The sequence below is a fragment of the Odocoileus virginianus genome, chromosome 6 (genome assembly GCF_023699985.2).
Source record: "Odocoileus virginianus isolate 20LAN1187 ecotype Illinois chromosome 6, Ovbor_1.2, whole genome shotgun sequence".
In the NCBI taxonomy this organism is placed as follows: Eukaryota; Metazoa; Chordata; class Mammalia; order Artiodactyla; family Cervidae; genus Odocoileus; species Odocoileus virginianus.
The window spans coordinates 46,518,619-46,544,312 of NC_069679.1; the positions used below are offsets into that span (position 1 = coordinate 46,518,619).

General features: G+C 44.4%; 1 protein-coding gene across 1 annotated transcript in view; it reads left to right on the plus strand.

Moving 5' to 3' along the window:
- Positions 1–7,179: 7,179 nt before the first annotated feature.
- MYO5C (myosin VC) overlaps positions 7,180–25,694 on the plus strand; it is a 113,787-nt gene continuing 95,272 nt past the window's right edge. Inside the window, exons 1-4 of the mRNA XM_070469266.1 lie at positions 7,180–7,378; positions 21,837–21,947; positions 24,602–24,767; positions 25,329–25,473. Of these exons, the coding sequence (XP_070325367.1) occupies positions 7,352–7,378; positions 21,837–21,947; positions 24,602–24,767; positions 25,329–25,473 (449 nt within the window). The 5' untranslated portion in view covers positions 7,180–7,351. The remainder of the gene's footprint in view (positions 7,379–21,836; positions 21,948–24,601; positions 24,768–25,328; positions 25,474–25,694) is intronic.

The window sequence follows — 25,694 nt, forward strand, 5'->3', positions numbered from 1 at the left end:
GGATTTTTGTTAGTGTCATAAATTAACTGACATCACATACACAAACATAGATCACATTTGGGGCTGTGAAACACACCTTTAAATTTTAAAAGACTAACACTAAAAAACAATGACAGAAAGACAACTGGAAAACCCCCAAATACTTGGAGATTAAACAACTTCTAAATAACACATGGGTCAAAGAAATAACTGGAGAAATTTTAAAATATTTTGAACTAAATATAGTGAAAATACAGGTTAAAAATGAATCTATATACAAGAAGAGAAACAGACTCATAGACAAAGAAAACAAACTTCAAAAAAGAAAAATTTCTGTTTCCGTTCAGTTCAGTCACTCAGTAGTGTCCAACTCTGTGACCCCATGAACCACAGCATGCCAGGCCTCCCTGTCCATCACCAACTCCCTGAGTTTACCCAAACACATGTCCACTGAGTCGGTGATGCCATCCAACCATCTCATTCTCTGTCGTCCCTTTCTCCTCCTGCCCTCAATCTTTCCCAGCATCAGGGTCTTTTCAAATGAGTCAGCTCTTTGCATCAGGTAGCTAAAGTATTGAAGTTTCAGCTTCAGCATCAGTCCTTCCAATGAACACCTGGGACTGATCTCCTTTAGGATGGATTGGTTGGATCTCCTTGCAGTCCAAGGGACTCTCAAAAGTCTTCTCCAACACCACAGTTCAAAAGCATCAATTCTTCAGTGCTCAGCTTTCTCTATAGTCCAACTCTCACATTCATACATAACTACTGGAAAAACCATAGCCTCAACTAGATGGACCTTTGTTGGTAAAGTAATGTCTCTACTTTTTACTATGCTGTCTAAGTTGGTCACAACTTTTCTTCCAAGGAGTAAGCATCTTTTAATTTCATGACTGCAGTCATCATCTGCAGTGACTTTGGAGCCCCCCAAAATAAATCAGTCACTGTTTCTACTGTTTCCCCATCTATTTGCCATGAAGTGATGGGACCAGATGCCATGATCTTAGTTTTCAGAATGTTGAGCTTTAAGCCAGCTTTTTCAGTCTCCTCTTTCACTTTCATCAAGAGGTTTTTTAGTTCCTCTTCACTTTCTACCATAAGGGTGGTGTCATCTGCATATCTGAGATTATTGATATTTCTCCCGGCAATCTTGATTCCAGCTTGTGCTTCATCCAGCCCAGCATTTCTCATGATGTACTCTGCATATAAGTTAAATAAACTGGGTAACAATATACAGCCTTGACGTACTCCTTTTCCTATTTGGAACCAGTCTGATGTTCCATGTCCAGTTCTAACTGTTGCTTCCTGACCTGCATATAGGTTTCCCAAGAGGCAGGTCAGGTAGTCTGGTATTCCCATCTCTTGAAGAATTTTCCACAGTTTATTGTGATCCACACAGTCAAAGGCTTTGGCATAGTCAATAAAGCAGAAATAGATGTTTTTCTGGAACTCTTGCTTTTTCGATGATCCAGCAGATGTTGGAAATTTGATCTCTAGTTCCTCTGCCTTTTCTAAAACCAGCTTGGACATCTGGAAGTTCACGGTTCATGTACTGCTAAAGCCTGGCTTGGAGAATTTTGAGCATTACTTTACTACCGTGTGAGATGAATGCAATTGTGCAGTAGTTTGAACATTTCTTTGGCATTGCCTTTCTTTGGGATTGGAATGAAAACTGACCTTTTCCAGTCCTGTGGCCACTGCTGAGTTTTCCAAATTTGCTGGCATATTGAGTGCAGCACTTTTGCAGCAGCATCTTTTAGGATCTGAAATAGCTCAACTGGAATTCCATCACCTCCACTAGCTTTGTTCATAGTGATGCTTCCTAAGGCCCACTTGACTTCACATTCCAGGATGTCTGGCTCTAGGTGAGTGATCACGCCATCGTGATTATCTGGGTCATGAAGATTTTTTTTGTACAGTTCTTCTGTGTATTCTTGCCACCTCTTCTTAATATCTTCTGCTTCTGTTAGGTCGATACCATTTCTGTCCTTTATTGAGCCCATCTTTGCATGAAATGTTCCCTTGGTATCTCTAATATTCCTGAAGAGAGCTCTAGTCTTTCCCATTCTATTATTTTCCTCTATTTCTTTTCTCTGATCACTGAGGAAGGCTTTCTTATCTCTCCTTGCCATTCTTTGGAACTCTGCATTCAAATGGGTATATCTTTCCTTTTCTCCTTTGCTTTTCACTTCTCTTCTTTTCACAGCTATTTGTAAGGCCTCCTCAGACAGCCATTTTGCTTTTTTGCGTTTCTTTTTCTTGGGGATGGTCTTGCTCCCTGACTCCTATACAAGGTCATGAACCTCCGTCCATAGTTCATCAGGCACTCCGTCTATCAGATCTAGTCCCTTATATGTATTCCTCACTTCCACTGTATAATCATAAGGAATTTGATTTAGGTCATACCTGAATGGTCTAATGGTTTTCCTTACTTTCTTCAATTTAAGTCTGAATTTGACAATAAGGAGTTCTAGATCTCAACCACAGTCAGCTCCCGGTCTTGTTTTTGCTGACTGTATAGAGCTTCTCCACCTTTGAATGCAAAGAATATAATCAATCTGATTTTGGTGTTGGCCATCTGGTGATGTCCATGTGTAGAGTCTTCTCTTGTGTTGTTAGAAGAGGGTGTTTGCCGTGACCAGTGCATTCTCTTGGCAAAACTCTATTAGCCTTTGCCCTGCTTCATTCTGTACTCCAAGGCCAAATTTCCCTGTTACTCTAGGTGTTTCTTGACTTCCTACTTTTGCATTCATTCTAAAAGTTCTTGTAAGTCTTCATAGAACCATTCAGCTTCTTCAGTGTTACTGTCAGGGCATAGACTTAGATTAACATGATATTGAATGGTTTGCCTTGGAAATGAACAGAGATCATTCTGTTGTTTTTGAGATTGCATCCAAGTACTGCATTTCGAAATTTCTATTTACCAAAGGGGAAAGGGAAGTAGGGATAAATTGGGAGTATGGGATTAATAGATAAAGCACATAAATATGAAGAATTCCAAAGACAGTAAGGCAAGATGAAGTATACATATATTCTGGAATAATGACAAAGAGGTATCATATATTCTGGACTAAGTCTCAAAGCCCCTTTGAGACTTCAAAGAGAAGTAAGGTAATTTCAGGAAGATAATGTTGGGTAAACAAATATTTGCTGGCAATGGGACACAGAGAGGACTCTGAGCCTGCTTGTTTTCAAGTGAAAATAATCCACATGCCAGAGTAGCACATCTTGGAGTGGTGTGTGCCCTGAGCCTCGTCATCACAAAATGAGACAACTAAATAGTAAGAGAACGAATCCCAGTCACAGCATGAGAGTCGCACCTGGCCTCTGCCTTCCTTTCAGGCTTCCCCTGTGGCTCAGCTGGTAAAGAATCTGCCTGCAGTGCAGGAGACCTGGGTTTGATTCCCGGGTTAGGAAGATCCCCTGGAGAAGGGAAAGGATACCCACTCCAGTATTCTGGCCTGGAGAATTCCAATGGACTGTACAGTCCATGGAGTTGCAAAGAGTTGGACTGAGCGACTTTCACTCTCACTTTCAAGAGAATGAATCAATAAACTGTAGAATATTTATACAATGGAATATTATACAGCAACAAAAATAGTAAACTGCAGCTACATGCAGCAGCATAGATAAATGTCATGTAAAAAGCCAAATGCAAAAAGTTACAAACATGATTCCACCTATAAAAACATCTAAAATAGCTTAAACTAATCCATACTGATAAAGGTCATAAAAGTGGTTATCTGTAAGGGGTAATGGCTTGAAGTCACATGTAAGGTTTAGGGTGAGAAATGTTCTATGCCTGAGTTGAGTGGTAGTTACTTAAGTGTGTTGCTGTATTCCATGTATAAGAATATATTGAGATATACACTTATTATTTGTGCACTTTTCTGTACATAATTTTATTCTTCAGTAAAATTTTTTTACTTACAGAAAAAACTAAGAATTCTCTGCTGGTCCAGTGGTTAGGACTCAGCACTTTCACTACAATGGTCTGGTTTTAATCCTTGGTCAGGGAACTAAAGTTCTACAAGTTGTGTGGTGTGGCTAATAATAATACTAAATTTAAAAATCAAGAAAAAAGTAATTAAACCTTTAGATTCCTTTCTTAACTCTGAGGAACCACACAGCTGTCCCTACCCAAATTATGCCTTTTCTTTTTCTTTCTTTATTTTTTTTTTTGGACAATAACATAGTGCACAGAATTGAATTTACCATAGTTTTCTTATTTTGGCTCCTATTGTGGTTGGTCCATGTCAAGCCCTTTTTAATATTTTTGGCATCACTTTTTGCTTTATCCCCAGTCCCACTTCCCTCAACCTCATAAATATCCACTTTTGTTTATTTAATGGATGACTTTATAATTTATCACCCACATGCTTATATCCATGGACAACATATAGTACTGCAATTTTTGAGAGTTTAAAATATATATGACTTCTGCTAGCCATCTATTCAGCATTGTTTTTCATATCTCTCTAAGTGGTATAGGTAGCTCATGTCCACTCCTACCAGAAGCTGTACAGTTTTATATTGTAAGCACACATGATTTTACTTATTCATCCCCCCTTTTGATGGATATTTAAGTGTTTCCAGTTCTTTGATATATAACTGTGTTGTGATGAACATCTACTTAACTGTCTCTCTGGGTGACAATGTGAGACTATGTGAGAACTTTTTCTGCCTGAATCTATTTTCACTAAATATTCTCAGATTGTTCTCTCAAATGGGAGTATCAGTACAGTCAGTTCTAAATATCCACAGGTTTTGCCTCCACAGATTCGACTGCCCTCAGATCCAAAATATACATTTTTTTTTAAATTCCAGAAATTTCCAAAAAAAGCAAAACTTGAATTTCCAGCAGCTGTTTACATAGCATTTTCATTGTATTAAGTAGTATAAATAATCTAGAGATGGTTTAAAATATATAAGAATATGTATAGGTTATATGCAAATACTATGCCATTATACAAGGGACTTGAGCAATGGAAGAGTTTGGTATCTTTGGGAGTCCTGGGACCAGTCCTCCCTTGGATACCAAGTGATGATTGTATAGTTCCCACAGCGATGTGAGCAAAACAGTTCTTATTTCCTCACATCCTAGGCAGCATATGATGTTGTCCAACCTAAATATTGTTCCTAATCATATGGGAGCAAAGTGCTATCTTCATTTGCATTTCTGTACTAATAAAGTTGATATGTCTTTATATGCTAACCAGCCATTTCAGTATCCCCATACACAAGTTGCCTATTCATTTCCACTACCAATTGTCCAATTTTTAAAACTGGAGTTCCCATCTTTTCTTTAACCAGTTTACAATAGTTTCTTATATATTCCAGATTAATATTCTAGATACTAATTATTTTTTAATTGCAAATATATTTCCTAATCTGTTGCCTTTTGTGTGTGAATGGTGTTCTTTACTGAACAGAAATGTTTCATTTTGATGACCTCAAACCTGTAATTTTTCTCTTCCATAGCTCTGCTACTTTGTATCTTCTTAACTCATTCTTTCTTAACCCAACAGTTAAGATATTACCCCCTGACTTCCCTGGCTTAAGACAGTCGTTAAGACTCTGCCATTCCACTGCAAGGGGCACAGATTCCACCCTGATCAGGAAACTAAGATTCCACATGCCAAGCACTGTAAAGATATTACCCCTATTTTTTTTTCTGGCTTTGCTTTTAAGTTTTGATCATGAATCCATCTGGAGTTTATTTTTGGATCTACTGTTTGCCATGCACTTGCTTTTTTCCCCCTATATAATGACCCTTCCAGATCATCCTAAAGGAGATCAGTCCTGGGTGTTCATTGGAAGGACTAATGCTGAAGCTGAAACTCCAATACTTTGGCCACCTGATGTGAAGAGCTGACTCATTTGAAAAGACCCTGATGCTGGGAAAGATTGAGAGCAGGAGGAGAAGGGGATGACAGAGGATGAGATGGTTGGATGGCATCACCGACTCAAAGGACATGGGTTTGGGTGGACTCCGGGAGTTGGTAATGGACAGGGAGGCCTGGCATGCTGAAGTTCATGGGGTCGCAAAGAGTTGGACACGACTGAGCAACTGAACTGAACTGAACTGAATGACCCTTCCATTAAATAATATCTTCCTTCCTCATCAGGTTCTCTAGGCCACTATATAATGCAAGGTCCTGTTGGCGGACTACGTTCTGTTCCATTATTCATGTATTCATTCCCATGACAGTATCACACAGTTTTAATGGCTTTGTGATATCCCTTAATACAAGGTAGGGCTAATCTCTCCTCTTTGTTCTTTGTTTTGAGAATTGTCTCAGTTATACACAGACTTTTATTCCATAAAAAATATAAAGCGAAGTTGCTCAGTCATGTCCAACTCAGTGATCCCATGGACTGTAGTCAACCAGGCTCCTTCATCCATGGAATTTTCCAGGTAAGAGTACTGAAGTGCATTTCCATTTCCATCTCTAGGGGATCTTCCCAACCCAGAGATCGAGCCCATGTCTCCCTCATTGCAGGTAGACGCTTTACCATCTGAGCCACCAAGAAAGCCCCCCAAAATATAAAACCACTTTGCAATTCTGCAAAAGTCCTGCTGGGATTTTTATTCCAGTTATATTAGGCTCATATATTCATTTGGGTACAGTTGACACCTGTACAATATTAAATATTCCTATCCATGCAAACAGCATGACTCCCCATTCCGACCTTCTTTTTGACCCTCGAAAAGAAATTCAAACATTTTCTCCACAAAGTTAAAGTGCCTTTTTGTCAGTGGATACTTCGTTTTCGTTGATATTACAAATACCTCATTTCTATCTATCGTATTTTCTAACTGGCTGTTTATCATACACAGGAAAATTATTCATTTTAACATCTGATTTTGAATATGGTTACCTGACTGAACTCTTTAACAAGTTCTAATGGTTCTCCTGGATTTTCTATGCAAATGGTTATATCCTATGCTCCTTCCAGTAAGCACGCTGAGACCTAAAGAAGCTAAAACTTGAGTCGGGAACGCTTCGGGACACACCTTTTTCCTGCTTTGAGAGCCAGGGAATCCCTAGCAGACTAGTTCTTGGTGGAGCGCTCGCTGACCCCGGCCAGGTGGACCCACTTAACCGCGGGAAGCAGCGGGGCGGCGGGGCGCTCCGCCCACAGCCCCCGTCCCGCCAATCAGAGCGAGGCCTCGCCAGGTGGGCCGGGAAGGGCCAATCCGGGACTCCTTTCCTCCAGCACTCGGGAAAGTTCCTCGGCTGCTGGAAAACTTCTCCCACGGCATGGCCCGGCTTTAATTTGTTGGGCCTGCAGGACTGTTACCTTCCGCTGAGCCGCCCTCCCAGCCCCCGAGCCTCTCATCTTCGCAGCCCTCGAGCTGCCCTGTCTGCCCATGGCGGTGGCCGAGCTATACACAAAGGTAGGCGGGAGGACCAGACCCAAAGGAGGGCGTGTGGGAGGGCAGCGGCCAGGCGCTAGCGCTGACTGTACCTGGCGGCCGGGCCACACCTGCGCACCTGGCGTTCTCGCCTCGGGGAGGGGCTGCAGAGGAACTGCGGGTCGGGGAGCGTCGCCCCCTCGAGAGCTCCAGCCCCTGACCGTGGGGAAGGCCCCCTCTTCCCCACCCCTCCCCCGGCAGCCAGAGTCCCCTCGGGCTGGGAAGACCAGTGCGAGAGGCTGCTGCTCCGGACCCGAGCTTCTCGGTTTCCAGGGGGGTCGCGTGTCGGTCCTGTTCCTGCGCCTCTCGGCCCTTCCTCCTGAGCCACAGGTGGAATCAGAGTTGCCCATGGAGACAGAAAGCTCAGACATGGGCGAATAATAACATCCGTAATCTTTCTTCTTGGGAGCCCCTTTGAGCACCTCGGCACAGAAGCTCGAACTGCAGCATTCAGGGTGTTTTCTAGAATTCCTACATTCTGACTCTGGGAACCACTCTAGAGCATTCCTCTTCGCCCCCGGAGGGCTCCCCCCACCCCAGTCTAGGAAGGCCAACATTCCCACACGGTGCCCAGAATCTTCTGAGATGAGCTTGGTTAAATACTAGAATAAAAATTGTGAAAGTGTTGGCCCTTCTGAAAAAAAAAAAAATCCATTCTAATAGCTATAAAGTCATCCCCTACCCCAGTGGAGGAAATCTGTGGTCCCTGGTCCTCAGTATTCAAATGAAAAAGACTAGAATTCCGCAATTTCCCCTGACATGTGCCCTAGATTTATGTTTAAAAAGACACTTTTGCTGTAGAAATAAACAATAGGTGTAAATTTGTTTTAGTTGTTTAAGCAACTTTTTTTTCCTTCTCCTTTGTTTAGTTAATAGTAAAAAATACAAATTAACCAAACTATTTCCCCCTCTAATGCATTTCTAGTAACCAGAATTCTAAATGGCAGTGTTGGGATAGTTTTACCTGGGAGAATTGTGAGTCATCAGATATTCAACCATGCTACTTAGGGCTTCAACTTATTGAAGGTAAAAGAAAATTCTTGAACAAAACTATTCTTGGAAGCTACTTTGGGGGACAGAGAAAAAAATTTTGATTAATCCATTTTAAGTAAGTTTTTCTTGAGGCAAAAATACAAGGATGTGAGGACACCTGCCATCAAGTGCCTCACACCAGAAGTCTTCATTAAATGCCAACTTGGTACCAGGCACAATGTAGAAAAACTACCATGGATGAGTTTTCTAGAGGTGAGCTTGGATGGACAAAGACTGAGAATCCCAGAGCCAAAAGGCACCTTGATGGCCATCTCTACCTAATTTTGTGTCCAAGTAAGTCCTGTAAGTCCTGTGTCCGTAAGCTGCTACCTTTCTTCCCGGTAGCCGGTCAGCCTCCACTTTGTCAGTTTCAGAGCTACCCATCTGTGAGGCTCCCTGTTTAGGTTTCAGTGAACTTGCTTTTGTTAGAATTCTTCTTTAAACTGAGACAAAATCTTACTCTCTCCCTTGCTTCCTTATCACTCCCTCCCTCCCACCTTCCTGCTTATGGAGGGGAGGGTGGGTAGAAAAAAAATTTTAAGTGATAGTCTTGCCTTGAGGAGTTTTCTTTTTTAATTTATTTATTTTTGGCTGCACGGGGTCTTCGTTGCTGTGTGCGGGCTTTCTCTCGATGCGGCGAGCAGGGGCTACTCTCCATTGTCCTGCTCAGACTTCTCATTGAGGTGGCTTTTCTTATTGCAGAGAAGCGGTTCTAGGCACTCAGGCTTCAGTAGTTGCAGCATGCGGGCTCAGTAGTTGCAGCTCCCAGGCTCTAGAGCGCAGGCTCAGTAGTTGTGGCGCACAGGTTTAGTTGCTCCTTGGCATGTAGAATCTTCCCAGATTGGGGATCAAACCCATGTCCCCTGCATCTTTAGACATATTCTTATCCACTGCATCACCAGGAAATCCCAGAAATTTTCTGGTTAATGAGAAGTGAGTACTGTCAAGGAATTCAGTCTGCTGAGGTCTAGAAATCACGGAGGTGCCTGCTCAGGGGTGGGGCTGAGAATCTTGAGTGCCAAAGAGTTAGGTCAGGGCTTCAAACTCCAATGAAGATTTTGAATGGGGGTGTTTTAGGCAGTCAGATATCCCAGCAGTGACCATGGGACTCTGTGCCTGTGGGAGAGAGGCTGGATTCAGGTAGCTGAGTTCTCAGGTCATCCTAAATGTCCAGGAAAGAATCAGTGCTGCAGTATTAGAAGTGGAGGATGCAAGCTGAGTCCAGAGAGCATGTAAAGGTAGATAAAGAAGAGAGACTGAGCTGGGGCCTCTGAGGGGGAGGGGTGAGCCGAGAACGACATGAGATTAGAGTCTGGATGATGGAAGCAGGATGGTGCTGTTGACGCAGGGACTTCAGGAGGAGGAGACGTTAGGAAAGTTACGAGGCAAGGTTTGGATCTGCAGAGACTGAGGTGTTTGAGGGCGCTTCCTGGGGGCATTGCCCTGGCTGATTGGAGGATGGTGTAGAGGATGGGCCAGAAGTCTCTGCCCAGAGGTAGCCGCTGAAGCCCAGGCAGTGAGGGCCTCAGCAAAGGTGAGAGAGAGCCGGGACAGGACGCCGGTGCTGCATCCCCTCAGGAAGGGAGAGGAGGCTGAGGGGAGGCAGATGGAGCCACGGCAGGGAGGAGGACACGGGAGGCCTGGCGTGGGAACCACAGGAAGAGGTTCTGAGAAGGGAGACTCCTGCGAGGCAGTGTGCTGAGAGTAGTTGCTGCCAGTTGGAGTGTAAAATGACCCAGCCCTTTTCAAATTCTGTTTGGCAATATGCCTTAGAAATGTTCAGTGTTTGCTCTTCAGCAGCTCCACTATTTGAAATCTCTCTGAGAAAAACCGGTCTGGCCATCTTCTACTTGAGCTGCTCTGGGGCCCTTGTCACTTTCAGACTCACCAACCAGCCACAAGCTCCCCCGCACCCCCCCGCATCATCAGGAGCCACCTGCCAGCTCCTACCTCGGCTCATGCTTTGCCAGACTTCCTGCTGCCCAGAAGTGCATTCCTGCAGCTTCGCCACTCTGTGCCCTGGTACAGTATCTGTCTGTGCTGCTCACCAGAGCCTTACCTTTACAAATTCAATTTGAGCAGTGCGTCTTCACTCTCTCTCTTTTTAATCGAAGTACAGTTGATTTACAATATTGTATTCGTTTCAGGTGTATAGTGAAGTTACTCAGTTATATATCTTTTTTCAGATTATTTTCCTTGATAGACTAGTGCAAGATATTGAATATTGCTCCCTGTGTTACACAGTAAACCCTTTTTGCTTATCTATCTTATGTATAGTAGTTTGGATCTGTTAATCCCATACTCCTAGTTTATCTCTCTCTCCTCCACTCCTTTCTCCCGTTGGTAACCATAAGTTTGTTCCCCATGTGAGTCTGTTTTGTATATAGATCCATTTGTACTATTTTTTTTGTTATATATATAAGTGGTATAATATTTGTCTTTCTCCAACTTAATATGATATTCTCTAGGTCCATCCATGTTGCTGCAAATGGAAGTATTTCATTCTTTTTTATGGCTGAATTTTACACATACACACACACACACACACACACACACCATCAATTTATATTCTTACCAACAGTGTCAGAAGGTTTTTTTTTTTCCACACCCACTCCTGCATTTATTAGTTGTAGACATTTTAATGATGGGCAGTATGGTCAGTATGAGGCGATACCTCATTATGGTTTTAATTTGCATTTCTCTAATAATAATTAGTTATTATTAGTTGTTGTTTACTAGCTAAGTAGTGTCTGACTCTTTTGTGACCCCATGGACTGTAGCCCGCCAGGCTCCTCTGTCCATGGGATTTCCCAGGCAAGAATACTAAAGTGAGTTGCCATTTCCTTCTCCAAGGCATCTTCCCAACCCAGGGATTGAAACCACATCTCCTCTGTCTCCTGCATTGGCAGACATATTCTTTACCATTGAGCCAACCAGGGAAGCACCAAAATTATTAATTAATTGCTAATAATTAGCAGCATCAAACATCTTTTCATGTGCCCGTTGGCCATCTGTATGTATTCTTTGGACAAATGTCTATTGTTGTCTTCTGCCCATTTTTTCATTGGGTTGTTTATTTTATTTTGAGTTGTATGGGCTACTTGTGTATTTTGGATATTAACCCCTTGTTGAGGTTAACTCACATTGCTGAGCAGTGCCTCTTCTGAGAAATTTTTGCAACCAGTTCCTCCATCCAGGCACATTTCATGATGATGTAGCAGCTGCTTAACTCTTTCTCCCCTGTTAACCAAGAGTTTCTAGAGAACAGGGAGCAGTAAGGACTCAGTAAATGTTTGATGTGTGCATGCTTGAATGAGTTTTTCTGCTTTCAGAAAGAGCTATGGGCATGACAAAGGTGGTGTGGATCATGGTCACTTTTATCTTATAGTCACTGAGTACTTCTTATGTGCCAGATGCATCCTCAGAGGTTTGTGAACTTTATCCTCAGAGCATCTTTCATTTAATCTGAATAAACAAGGCCATGTGTTAGATATTGCTATCCCATTTTTACAAATCACTCAAGTAAGTTGCCTAAGGTTACATAGAAGCAATCAAGCTAGGATTAAAAGCCTGTCTTCTTAATACATCCTACTGTTACCACCTATTCAACCACCTTCATCATCTTCCGTTTCTTCAAGGGATCTGACCTTTCTGCCCACAACACAGAGGAGTTTTGGAAAGTTCATCCATTTCATAGCTACCTCCTCCAACATCTGGTTATTTATCAGATCAAATGACCATCTAATAACTAATAACTAATTAGTTATTCTAATTACTTCTAATAACTAAAATGGAACCAACCCCAATGTCCAGCATAGGGCTAGAGTTAAGTGAATTACAGAAAAAAGAATAGAATAGTATGAAGCCATTGAAAATGCTACTTATGAAGAGTTTATAACAACATGGTAAAATGAGGACACAAGAATGTATCTGCTGTGTGATCATAAACAAATAAACTATGCAAAATATGAAGACCATGTATATCAATAACAATTTGGCAGTCAGTTCTATAGTTGCAGAGGAGTCAAGGAGAATGAAGGCCAAGGAAGCATCTTTAGGTTTGGCCACCAGGATGTCCTTGGCATTGCTTCTCTTTTAGTAAAACAGTGAGGGCACCTGGGCGTGATCACAGACTGAAGGTCCAGACCTGGTGGAAGACTGGAATTTGAAGACATAAGAAAGGCACCAGGCATGGAATAGCTTCAGAAGGGACTGGTGGACCTGAGACTGGGTGGCAGGAGTTAAGACATGGAGCTCTTTAGAATGAGGTGTGGGCAGGACTGAGAGAGCTTGAGGAGAGTGACAGTACCACCAAACTTTTTCTTACAGCATCATTCCAGACCCTTCACCATCAAGGCCACCTTCCTCTGGATGATTTTCAGTTCCTTGATGCCCATCTTAGTAGCACTGTTCTCTAGGTCTGGTCTGTCTCAGCGAGTACTGTGGAACTTGTGGGGCTGCCACCTCCTACGAACAGCCCTCTGTGCGGGCGAGCTGAAGTCATGTTCTGTTTGTGTTAAGCAGAGCTGCTGTGTGCTGCTCCTGGAATGCACTGACACGGTGATGGGGTTAAGTCTTGGTTCCGCTGCTTCCTAACAGCGGATGACATTGAGCAAGTTACTTAACTTCTCTGAGTTTCCACACCCATAGAATGGATTTAAGTCTTACCAGTCATTTTCATTGACTTTTACACAAGTCATTAAATAACTTATGTAAAATCCCTAGCACAATACCTGACACATAATGCTTAATAGAGGTTAGTTGTTTTTTTTTATATTGATCCTATTATAATACAGTAATTTTTGGTACCTAACCATTGGTTAGGTTACATTTATTCCTGTTTAATTTTCCATCTTGTTGTTCAGTATTCTGCAGCTTATCAAAACCTTTTTGAATCTTTAAAAAAAAATTTTTGTGTGTCTTGATCATCTTTAGCTCATCATTTTATGTGCGTATTTGATATACATGTGTTCTGGGTTTTTTTATCTAAGATATTGGTGACAGTGATGAATGCAGGGTGCAGCAGTAGAGCTCTATAGCATCCTTCTAAAGACCTTAAATTGCTCTAATTAATTAGGACTCAGGTTTTAGCCACAGATTCACCAGTTATATTATCCTTTATCCATCTCTTTCTCTTTCTTGTGCTTGAGGAATTCAGAAGGCATCTTCACAGAAGTTCTGCTGAGACTCAAATATGCAAGGTCAAGAGAAATGCAGTCCAGGGCCTCAGTTCAAAATAAGGTCAAAGCTGAATTGAGTAATTTCCATTTGGGTATTCTAAACAGCTTTTAGACTTCTATATATCATTAACCACTCTAGAAAATTAGATTTATCTATCATATTATATTTATCTATTGTATTATATATGAATAGTTTAGGAATTTCCTTGGCAGTCCAGTGGTTAAGAGTCTGCACCCCCAGTACAGACAGTTTGGGTTCAATCCCTGGTTGGGAAACTAAGGCCTTCCATATTGCATGGCATGGCCAAAAAAGAAAAAAATTATATATGAGTAGTTCAAAAGAGTATACTAAGGGGGATGTAAAGACTAAAATACCAAGTTTATTTGTGCAAACTACTTGGAATTTGAATTTATGTTCAGTAGATATTTTTATGTTTTAAGCTAGCTATGGGGAAATCACTGTATTGAGTTCCAGGGCACAGAGATGAGGCTCCTGAAGCTCACATGCCAGTGGTGGAGAAGGGAAGCTACCTGAAACCCGGGGAAGGGGCAGAGAGAGCTCTAAATGGAAGCATCCAGTCCTGCCTGGGGTGGAGGGCATAGTGGGTGGGGTGCGGGGGGGAACCACCACATGTGAGAGTCTTGAACTGACTCTGACTGCTCAAAGCAGCTTGCTCACTGCGGGGGAGAGGATGGGTGACACCGTGGGTGGAGGAAGAGAAAGTGCACAGCAAAGAGCCAGGAAGAGTTTGACATGTTCCAGAAACTGCTAGTGGTTTGGGTGGCAGCAAGCAGGGGATGGACTGAAAAAGAAGGTGAGTGAGGCCTGAGTAGGAGAACTGGCCAGGACAGTGGTTCCCAGGCCTGGATGTTTACCACCATCCATCAGGGGGAACTTTTAGTTTTCATCTTGCTGGGCCCCACTCATGGAAATTCAGGTGTGGGTAAAGGAATCTGTGTGTCCACAGAAACCCTGGGTTCAGCCTGGTTGAGGAAGCACTCAGCAGGCTGTGGGACCCGTCAGGAGTTTGGTGGGGGCAGCATAGGGGAAGCGATTGGTGGCCGTGGCATGGGGGGAGTGGATGGGGCTCAGAGGTGAGACCTGTTTAAGATGTAGGCGTTCTAGCACCTGGTGACCATTTGGCTGTTAGGGGTGAAGGGAAGGCAGGTGGGGGTGCCCAGCGCTGTCCCAGCTTTCTGATTTGAGGAGTAAGAGAATTGAGGAGGAAGGTCACATTTGAGTCTGGTATAATGATCACTTGAGCCCAGTATTTGTGTGTCAGAAGAATTTAAGGGGTGACATATGGGAGACAGGTGGAAATGTGGTCTAGACCCACTGAAATATCTGGGCTGGAAGGCCTCCATGGTGCTGGGGGAGTGGTGGAAGCTGTGGGCATGGGTGAAAGGCTCCAGAAACAGTCTGTCATGAGTAGAGGCCACAAGGACCTTGGGAGACACGGGGGGAGGCTGGGGAGCAGAGAGGAGCCTGGAGGGACGACTGAGGTGGAGAAGGAGGAGAGGGCGAGTGTGGGGCCACTGCTCTGGCCTGGCTGACCGAGAGTATGGAGACCCCCTTCCAGTTCAGAGAGTGGCGAGGAAGAAGACCCCCAGCACCCCACACGCCATGTAAAGTCTCCAAGCCATTTCTGTGCCTGACACCGGCGGATCCCTTAAATAGGCAGGAGACATGAGCAGGTACCACTCTCGCCTCATCTGAGCATGTGCGGGGACGGATGTGGCCTGTGCCTGGGGACGTGTCACTTCCTGAGGCTCAGGACTCCTGAAGCCTTTGCCTCCTTCCCCAGCCTCCTGGGCTGGGGCACACCAGGATTTCCCTCTGTGGGAGGTGGGCCTCTCCTCTTTCTCAGCCCCACTGCAGGCAGCCCTGGAGGGCTTGGCAGGTGGCCCAAGTCCGGAGGCACCTGCCTCAATAGGAAGGAGCCATCCTGGGGAGGTCATGTGAGAGCTAGTCACATTGTTTGTCCAAATGCTGCAAGGGTATGTCTCCCTCCACTTTGAAGCGTGGCCTTGTGGGTCAAGGAATGTGTGGCAGGAGGGTGGGACCTAGTGGGTGTAACTGAGGTGGAACTGGGTAAACTTGTGCATGTTTACTTAGCAGGCTGGGTCTCAGCTGGGGCCCTAAACAGACGACAGCCTTGCGGGCGGAGGCACCAGGCTTGGTGGGGTGTGGGGGCCAGCCTGGGGGTCCGGGACTGAGGGAGTCATTTGTGTTCATGCTGAAGAAAGACAGACTTTGGTTTCACGTGACCTGTTAACATTTCATGCTACTTTGAGCTGAAACAAACCAGCTTGTGCACTCTCAAGGAGACGGTTGCAGTTGAGAGTTCAGGATTATTTTCCAGGCCAGGCTCATTTAATTGACAAGTAGTTCAAAGAAGGAGTCCCAGGCTTTGGCCTCCTGGAGTCCTGGCCTCTGAGATGCTCTGTGTGGTGTTTGGTGAGTTACTGGCCTCCCTGGGCTGGAGTTTGGGGATCAGTTAAACAAAGGGCTTGGGTTGGCTTAGTGACTTTTGCATCACTTCTCCGAGCCCCAGGATTCCATGGGAAGGCCTGGGGGACCTCAGCTGCAGAACATGGTAGGCTACCACCGTTTTGTTTGAAGCAATCTCTAAAAAGAACTTTGACGGACAACTTGGAAAAGACAATCTCCTGGGACCCTTTCAGCTATAAAATTCTATAGTGGCCAACTCTTGATAAATGGGATAGTCTCAAATTATTTTTATCATAAAAATATTAGTGATTTCAGTTTTATGAATTTAGTAATAATGTTTTCGATAGCAGATCTGATGTGAAAAACAGTAGCCCATGGCTACAAGTATGTGTGGAGTGTGGGTGTGGGGGTCTGTGCTTGTGAGGCTTCTGTCCACTTATTTGCATGGGTGTATATTTCTAAGTGTGTGTCATCACCTGCCAGGTCATCCTTTTTTTTCTAATATTTGTTTATTTATTCTTCTGTGCTAAGTCTTAGTTGAGGCATATGGTATCTTGTTCCCTAACCAGGGATGTAGCCCCAGTCCCCTGCATTGGGAGCGTGGAGTCTTAGCCACTGGACCACCAGGGGAGTCCCTGCCAAGTCATTCTTTTTTTCTCTTTAATATTTAGCTATTTATTTGGCTGCACTGGGTCTTAGTTGTGGCATGTAGGATCTTCAATCTTTATTACAGCACATGGGATCTTTTAGTTTCGGCATGTGAACTCTTAGTTGTGGCAGGTGGGATCTAGTTCCCTGATCCCCCAGCCTCCTGCATTGGGAGTGTGAAATCACTAGCCGCTGGGCCACCAGGAAAGTCCCTGCTGGGTCATTCTTCCATTTTCTCTCTCTCTCTGTTTCCCTCCCACCCACCCCACCCCACTCACAAATATTACTCACCCCATGCCACATTCAGCAAGCTCCTACTCTTAGCTAGCTGTCAAGAATGAAAGCAACCCAGATAACTTAGGGAGTCATGATTGATATCAAATCAATGATATACATACATTTTTGTTTGATAAGTGAGGTAGCTTATATTAACTAATAGATTAATAAATGTGCTTCTCAACCAACTTTGTCCTAGTCTAGTCCTGGTACCTGAAACTTTGTTTTATACTTATTCTTTATTTCCTTCAACAACTTATTATGAAGATTTAAAGTATAAAAAAAGTTGAAAAAACTTTACGGTCAGCATCTGTCCCACCACCTAGTTTGCAGTATGAATATTTGACTGTATTTGTTGTATCGAGTCTGTGCATCTTTTTATACTTCTGTCCACTCCTCAGCCCATCTTATTTTTGGAAGCATTTTAGGGTAATTGCATACATCAATACATGTCCTCCTAAATATTTCAATATGCACATTGTTCAGAGTTCTATATTCGTTTTTTGGTTTTTGGCCACACCACATGGTCTGTAGCATCTTAGTTCTCCAGCCAGGGACTGAACCTGAGTGATGGCAATGAAAGTGCCAAGTCCTAACCACTGGACCACCCGGGAATTTCTAAGAGTTCCATATTTGTTTAGTTCTTCATGTAGAATTTCCAGGCAACAAAACGTACAAATCTTAAGTGAACATCCTCTGAGGTTTGAAAAGTGCTTACCACCTATTAACCAAAACCCCTTCAAGGTATAAAATGTTGCCATAGCCCGCAAGAGTACCTCCCTGGACCCACCATACCTGGAGGCGACTGGTGTTCTGATTTTTTCTCCACGTTATATTTGCTTTGCTTGTTCTAATACTACATTTAAAGGACTTGTACAGAATGCACTCATTTGTGTACAGCTTCTTTAACTCCGTCTAACATGGAGATTCACTCATGCTCTTGCTTGTATCAGTAGTTAATTCTTTCTATTGGTAAGTAGTAGTCCATTGTATGAGAATACCACAGTTTTATATTTTTTTATTCTCATGTTAGTGGACACAGAGTCTAATTTTCAGCAATTATGAATAAAGTCACTATGAAATGTTCATGTACAAGTCTTTTTTGTAAGCATATTTTTGATTTTTGCCTTGTTTTGGCCACACTGCACACATGCGGGACCTTAGTTACTTGACCAGGGGTCGAACCTGTGCCCCTTGCAGAAGTCTTATGCACTGGACTGCCAGGGAAGTCCCATATTTGCCTTTAAAGATGATATATTCTGATTTATATTACTTATAAAAGTAAAATATGCAAAATATAGAGAATATATAAAATCATAGTGAAGAAAAATGAAAAGTCATAATTATTGCCCAGAATTTTATGTAACTGAAATAAGTATGATCTCTCAACCTAAAGAAGTATTTCCTCATGGTGGAAAGGCACCAGCAGACCAGGCCATCATTTGGTCATGACGTTTGCCTTCTCAGCTGTCCAGAAGCAGAGATTCACAGAGGACAGTGTCTTGTGCATGACTGTCCCCAGAGTCAAGGATGGTGCCAGTGCAGTGACCAGGGACTGGTCACTGACTACTCAGCAGGATGGCAGGCAGTTAGACGAAAGTGCCTTGACTTTCTCTCCTAAAGGCACAAACATTGCCTGTTACAAGAATTTACACACTCGACAATTACCTTCAGAAAGTTCATCTGTCCTGGTGAGGGACAATGCCAGAGGACCAACGTTCCTTTGGCCTGTGAGTATAAAGAGGTAGAACAGAGGTGCCACTGTAGGCACCAGCCTGAACTGGTTGCTCATCTCAGGTCTGCTTCTGGGGAACCTGGAGTCCCTGAGGCTAGTTTTCTCTGGGAAGTGAGGGTTAGATGCCTAGATGGCCTCTTAGGCTTCATCTAGATCTGGGATGAGTTATGAGCTATCCAGCCTCTGGATTCAGGAATTTTTCTAAATGCTGCTTCATGTCTCCATGTGAGTGCTTCCCAGTGCTTGTTCCTTTTGGCCTGGTTATGTCTCAGGACAGAGGGGTATCCTGTAGGGGTACCCCATTGCTAGAAACCACTGATACATGAGCAGAGAGATGCAGATATATGCACATACAGCTCTAGGTTAAAGATTGGCTGAGTTAGTAAAAAGACTATGTTGACAAACCAGCACTGTGCCAGACACATACATGATAGATGCCTAGGTGTTGAATCTGTAAATTAATGGCTAGATGGATGAATGAACAAGAGAGTAAAGAACAAATGAATGAATGGATGACCACAGAAGAATGTGAGATGTGGGGTCCTGGTCAAAGCAGGAGCAGTCCGTGTGTGATGCTGACAGCACGCATGGGGGAGAGAGAAGAATGGCTCATAGAGTCCTATCACAGCTGCCTTGTAGGGACATGGCAGTCACCTTGTGTTTATCTCAAGCAGCATTCAGGAACCACTGGTGGATTCTGGAGAGTGATACTGCCTGCTTCCCAGGGTATGAGTGTGAATTGTTATATTGCCATAACAACATACCATAGACTGGGTGTTTCAACAACAGAGGTGTATTAATATTTTCTCACAGCTCAGGAGGCTGGACAGCCCACGATCAAGGTGTTGGTAGGGTTGGTGTCTGGTGAGGGTTTTCTGTTTGGAGCAGACATCTGGCTTCTCACTGTGAACTCCCATAGCCTTTCTTTTTGTGCATGCAGATAGAGAGTATGTGTTTGCAAGCTCCATTGTATCTTTCCTTATCAGGACATTAATCCAGGGCCTCGTGACCTCATTTAGCCTTAATTATACCTCTTAAAGACCCTGTCTCCAGCTAGACTCTCATTGGGTTTAAGGCTTCAACATCTGAAGTCTGGGAGGGGGAACATTTCGGTACATCGCAGAGTGGTTCGGGAGTCTAAGGACTTGCACATCAGCATGAAGCCAGGTGGGAAGCTGAGCTTGGAACTTCTGCATTTCCCGTGGAGGGAATCCCTGGCTGCTGACCAGTGTGGTAAGACTTTGATAACACCACTGTAACAATACTTCCACAGCATTTTACAAAGTGCCATCAACTACACAGCTGCCCAGTCTTATTTCATTTTCCTGGCAAATCTATGAAGTAGGTCTTGTGCCCATTTTGCAGATGAGAAAAGTGAGCAGGAGAAGTGTCTGGCCCAGAGCCACATAGTCCGTTAGCGGTGAAACAAATCCCTCTGCTCCAACTCGTGTTGCAGTGCTCAGATCTTCCCAGTGAGGGGCTCACAGATTTCCTTTCCACTCCCAAGCTTTCCTTTTCAGGATATATTTAGGAGGCTTTGGGAATTCTGTTACCTGTGACAGGAAGCAGCTAGACCTGGTGCATTGCAGATACACTAAAAATTACCTCAGGGGCTTCCTTGATGGCTCAGTGGTAAAGAATCTGCCTGCCAACACAGAAGACACAGGTTTGATCCCTGATCCAGGAAGATCCCGCATGCCGCAGAAGCAGCTAGGCCCATGCACCACATCTATTGAGCCTGTGCTTTCGAGTCCAGGAGCTGCAACTACTGAAGTCTGAGTGCCCTAGAGCCTGTGCTCTGCAACAGGAGAAACCACCACTGTGAGAAACCTGTGCACTGCAACTAGAGAGTAGCCCCTGCTCTCCACAATTAGAGAAAAGCCCACACAGCAATGAAGACCCAGCGCAGCCAATAAATAAATAACCTCAGGCTTCCTTTGTGGCTCAGCTGGTAAAGAATCTACCTGCAATGCGGGAGACCCAGGTTCAATTCCTGGTTTGGGAAGATCCTTGGAGAAAGGAAAGGCTACCCACTCTTGAATTCTGGCCAGGAGAATTCCATGGACTGTATAGTCCATGGGTTGCAAAGAGTTGGACATGACTGAGCAATTTTCACTTTCAAAAATTACATCACAAGCAAAAATTAGGTAAAGGCATTCCTAATGAACTTCAGTTCAGTTCAGTCACTCGGTTGTGTCTGACTCTTTGCGACCCTATGGACTGCAGCACACCAGGCTTTCCTGTCCATCACCAACTCCCAGATTTTACCCAAACTCATGTCCATTGAGTCAGAGATGCCATCCAAACATCTCATCCTCTGTTGTCTCCTTCTTCTCCTACCTTCAATCTTTCCCAGCATCAGGGTCTTTTCCAATGAGTCAGTTCTTTGCATCAGGTGGCCAAAGTATTGGAGTTTCAGCTTCAACATCAGTCCTTCCAGTGAACACCCAGGACTGATCTCCTTTAGGATCGACTGGTTGGATCTCCTTGCAGTCCAAGGGGCTCTCGAGAGTCTTCTCCAACACCACAGTTCAAAAGCATCAATTCTTCGGTGCTCAGCTTTCTTTATAGTCCAACTCTCAAATCCATACATGACCACTGGAAAAACCATAGCTTTGATTAGACAGAGCTTTGTTGCAAAGTAATGTCTCTGCTTTTTAATATGCTGTCTAGGTTTGTCATAACCTTTCTTCCAGGGAGCAAGCATCTTTTAATTTCATGGCTACAATCACCATCTGCAGTGATTTTGGAGCCCCCCAAAATAAAGTCTCTCACTGTTTCCATTGCTTCCCCATCTATTTGCCACGAAGTAATGGGACCAGATGTCATGATCTTAGTTATCTGAATGTTGAGTTTTAAACCACCTTTTTCACTCTCTTCTTTCACTTTCAAGAGACTCTCTAATTCTTCTCCACTTTATGTCATAAGGGTGGTGTCATCTGCATATCTGAGGTTATTGATATTTCTCCTGGCAATCTTGATTCTAGCTTGAGCTTCATCCAGCCCAGCGTTACTGACATAGTGAACAGAGAAAACTTTCCCTGAGTTTAGTCATCTAACGATTTGTATTTTGCTTTTAAAGTGCTGAAATTAAACCTGTCTTATTCTCTTGGTCAGTACAACAGGGTTTGGATTCCTGATTCTGAAGAAGTTTGGAAGTCTGCTGAAATAACAAAGGACTATAGAGTTGGTGACAAAGTCTTGCAACTCCTGCTGGAGGATGGAACGGTGAGGGTCCTTGGTCCTCGCTACCTTGATGTATAAAGGAGGAACCGTGGGGTGTGTACAGGAGGGACAGGCAGGTGTTGCTGTGGGTGCAGCCCACGGGTGGGCACATGAGGGGGCACCTGGTACTGTGGATCCAGCTGTGTTCTTACACCCCTCCCCACCAGCCCTGCCCCCACCCCACACTACCTTAAGATATCAAGTGTCCTACATCAGCTGAGCCTATCTCTGGAGTGAGAAGCAGTGGACAGGTCCGTGTTCTGTGCTGCCTTTCTGGGGATTCAGCAATGTTGGGAGGATGCTGAAATAAAGATTTTATTTTGGTTTTATGAGTCTCAGCAGAGACTGGGTGAAGATGAGAAACTTGGAGAGGAAGTTATTTGAGTCATTGAGCTATAAAGACATCTTACTGGATCCATAGCTAGGCTGACCTTAGGTTTTTAGAATCAAGTCTCTGGGTGCAGAGCTGGACAAAGGATTTTCATGATCTATCTGGATGTGGGAGTTAGTCTGGGGAATATCATGTGAATATTAAAGTGCTTGGATTTTCAAGCTATGGAAATGTCTGTTAGAGACAGAGCATGATATTGCCCATCAGTCAGACTGTCCTGGATTCGGGGGTCATTTCCTGAGATTCTGGAAAGAGAGACAAACACAGCGGTTTAAAAAGGGCACGTGCTCTAGATTCAGACTATCTGGATTCAAGTCCTGCCACAGCCACTCACTAAGTCTGAGCCCATGAGTCCTCACCTTCGTTACATGTCAGCTGAAGTTAGCAGCAGCAGGACCTCACAGGACTGCTGGAGACCAGGTGAGGTCATGCTTGGGGGTGTGTGCAGATGCAGGGGACGAGGCCGAGATGCTGTTCTTTCCACTTAGCCTTTCCTTTCCCTGAAGATACTCCTGGGGGGCAATTGTTGAGCCTCAGTCATCTGATTAGGGATCAGATGGCTTTGGAGAGAAAAATCTCAGGGCGGCAGTTGCAGTGGCAGTGTGTTGCTTTCGTAACATGAGCAGGGCTTCAGGTGGCCGCATTCCTGGCCCTGAATCAGCTGCCCGGACAGAGGAGGAGGGGGAGAGGCAGGTAAGGTGACAGGCGGCCACACTGCGCTTTATTTAACCCATTGTCTATACCATGAAGGACAAAGCCTGCTTTGTGTAAGAAAATGTCACCTCTGTCTCCAATAGTCAGGCTTATGTTCTTCACATTCACATTCCCCCTCCCCCAGAGACTGTTCCGTTCATCTTTCCCTCTGTTTCTTTTACACATAAAATGTACACGTGTGCACACACACACAGTGGCTCAACTGGAAAAGGAGGCTGTTGATTTAAAGCAGATAACAGAAAAACTCAGGAAAAGTAAAAAATTATATGAGTAGCACTTTTCTTTATCTTATTCTTGAAAGTGTGTAGGTTAAGAATAGCCTGCTTGGGGCAGGTCCATAAACAAAACTGCACTGATAACGAGCAGGCAGCTGCTCCGGGGACCTGTGCCCAGCTGTCCTGGAGTGCCCCGAGCTGCTCTCCTTATGGAAAATGGCCCAACACATCAAACCCCCTGCCAGCGCTGACGGAGGCATCACAACACAGGCTTCAGAGTCAGCCAGGCCCATGTTAACTGTGTGACCTTGGGCAAGGAGCTTAACCTCTCTGAGTCTCTCTCTTTAACTCTTAGTTTGGGATGCCAGGCCCTCCTTGGAGAGCAGTTTTGAGGATCAAGTGGAAACCAGTGCAGAGTACTTGGCCCAGGGCCTGCAGAGCGGGCTCTTGCTAAGGGGGCAGCTGGGTCTCCTTTTGCACCTTGTGCCTTCCTGGGAAGGTGGGAGGGAAGCACACCTGCTGGGTGACTTTGCTCAGGTCACTTCCCCAAGCTGAGAAATGAAAGCTCAGGAAGGTAGAACAGGTGGTAGAAAGGGCCCTGAGTGCTCTGACACTACAAGACCCACAAGACCTTTTCTGCTCAGGCAGTTACTTCCGGAATACTCACTGGTTAAATCCCACGGAAGAGGGGCCATCCTGGGCCGGTTACTCGGTCCAGGCTGAGGTTGATAGACACAAGCAGCCTGCCGCAGGAGACGTGTGCCCCTGGGAACACAGGCAGCTGCAGGCAGGAGTCACCTGCGCAGGGAGCTGCCCACGGAGACTCACCCACATCGGCTCCTTTGGACAGTCCACAAGAATGTCGGCCTCCAACAGAGGTGCAGCAACCTTAGAGCTTCAGGGGGCCTTAGATCACTGAGTCATTTAGCAAAAGAACCTTATTTTGAAATGAAAATTTTCGTGGCACCCAGAGGCTGAATCACATACAAGTAGAGCCCCTGTGTCAGAAATCGGACAGGGTGCCCAGGTCCCTGGCCATATGGCTTCCCTGTCACCCCTCATTGAGGGCTCTGTAGCTCCGAGGACCCCAACCCGGTCCATCTTGTCTCTTCACAGATGAGAGAAGGGAGCGCCAGAGAGGTTGAGTGACACACCCTAGGGCATACAGTCAATACCTTGATTCCCTGGCTCCCAAAATTCAGATTATTTTCTCACTGCTATAAATATATTTGTTTTCCAGAGTGCCAAAGAGGGGTAGATAGGAAAGAGGGCAGTGATTCAGCAGAAACACTCCAAATCTTTTACTTCCAGAGCTTTAATTTCATCTTTGTCCAAAGGAGCTGGATTATTCTATTGATCCTGAATGTCTGCCTCCACTTCGGAATCCTGACATCCTTGTGGGTGAGAACGACCTCACAGCCCTCAGCTACCTCCACGAGCCTGCAGTGCTCCACAATCTCAGAATTCGTTTTGCAGAATCCAAACTCATTTACACCTACAGCGGTAAGGAAAGCAATTCCAGGAGAGCAGGAATGACACTGAAATTTAATGCTTGCTGTCTACAGCATCCTGATTATGTTTTAGATTATGTTTACATTAGAAATGTCGACTTCTGTCAAAATGTGTAATCACATCTAAACATTTGCCCAGATTTCTATCTAAAAGATACAGACATCTGAATGTAGAATATCTGTTATAAAATGAACTATCTAGGTGGGAAGAGTCTTCAACAAAAACTAAGATTAGACTACCAAGAAAAATGTATGTAGGTAAAGCTTGTGTTTGAGTTTCTATTGGATGTGATAAGTTTATTACTGAAGCAATATTATCATTATGTTTATACTGAGGATGGTAAGAGCCTCTCAGTTTTAGTGCATTGCCATCTGCCATCTTGTCTAACCTTAAGAGTGGCCTAGAAATGTAGGTGATGTCACCAGAGAACTGAGATTCAGAGCATAAAGTGACCTACCCAGAGTCACACTTCAGGTTTAATGAGTAGCTGAGCTGAAAGTTTCTCTAAAGACCTGAAGAGGTGACATCACTGCATCCAACATCTTTCCTCAGGAATCATCTTGGTGGCCATGAATCCTTACAAGCAGCTGCCGATATATGGAGATGCCATCATCCACGCCTACAGTGGGCAGAACATGGGCGACATGGACCCACACATATTTGCTGTGGCAGAAGAGGCATACAAGCAGATGGCCAGGTAGGGCTTCCTCTTCTTCTCCCAATGCTCCTGCATTTGCTGGGCCCTCACAGTGGCAGGGAGACAGCTGGCCCAGTCTCATTAAAAGTGACCCTCAGGGACTTACCTGATGGTCCAGTGGTTAAGAATCTACCTTGCAATGCAGGGGATGTGGGTATGATCCCTGGTCTCGGAACTAGACATGTTGCAGAACAACTAAGCCCACTGCTACAACTAGGGAG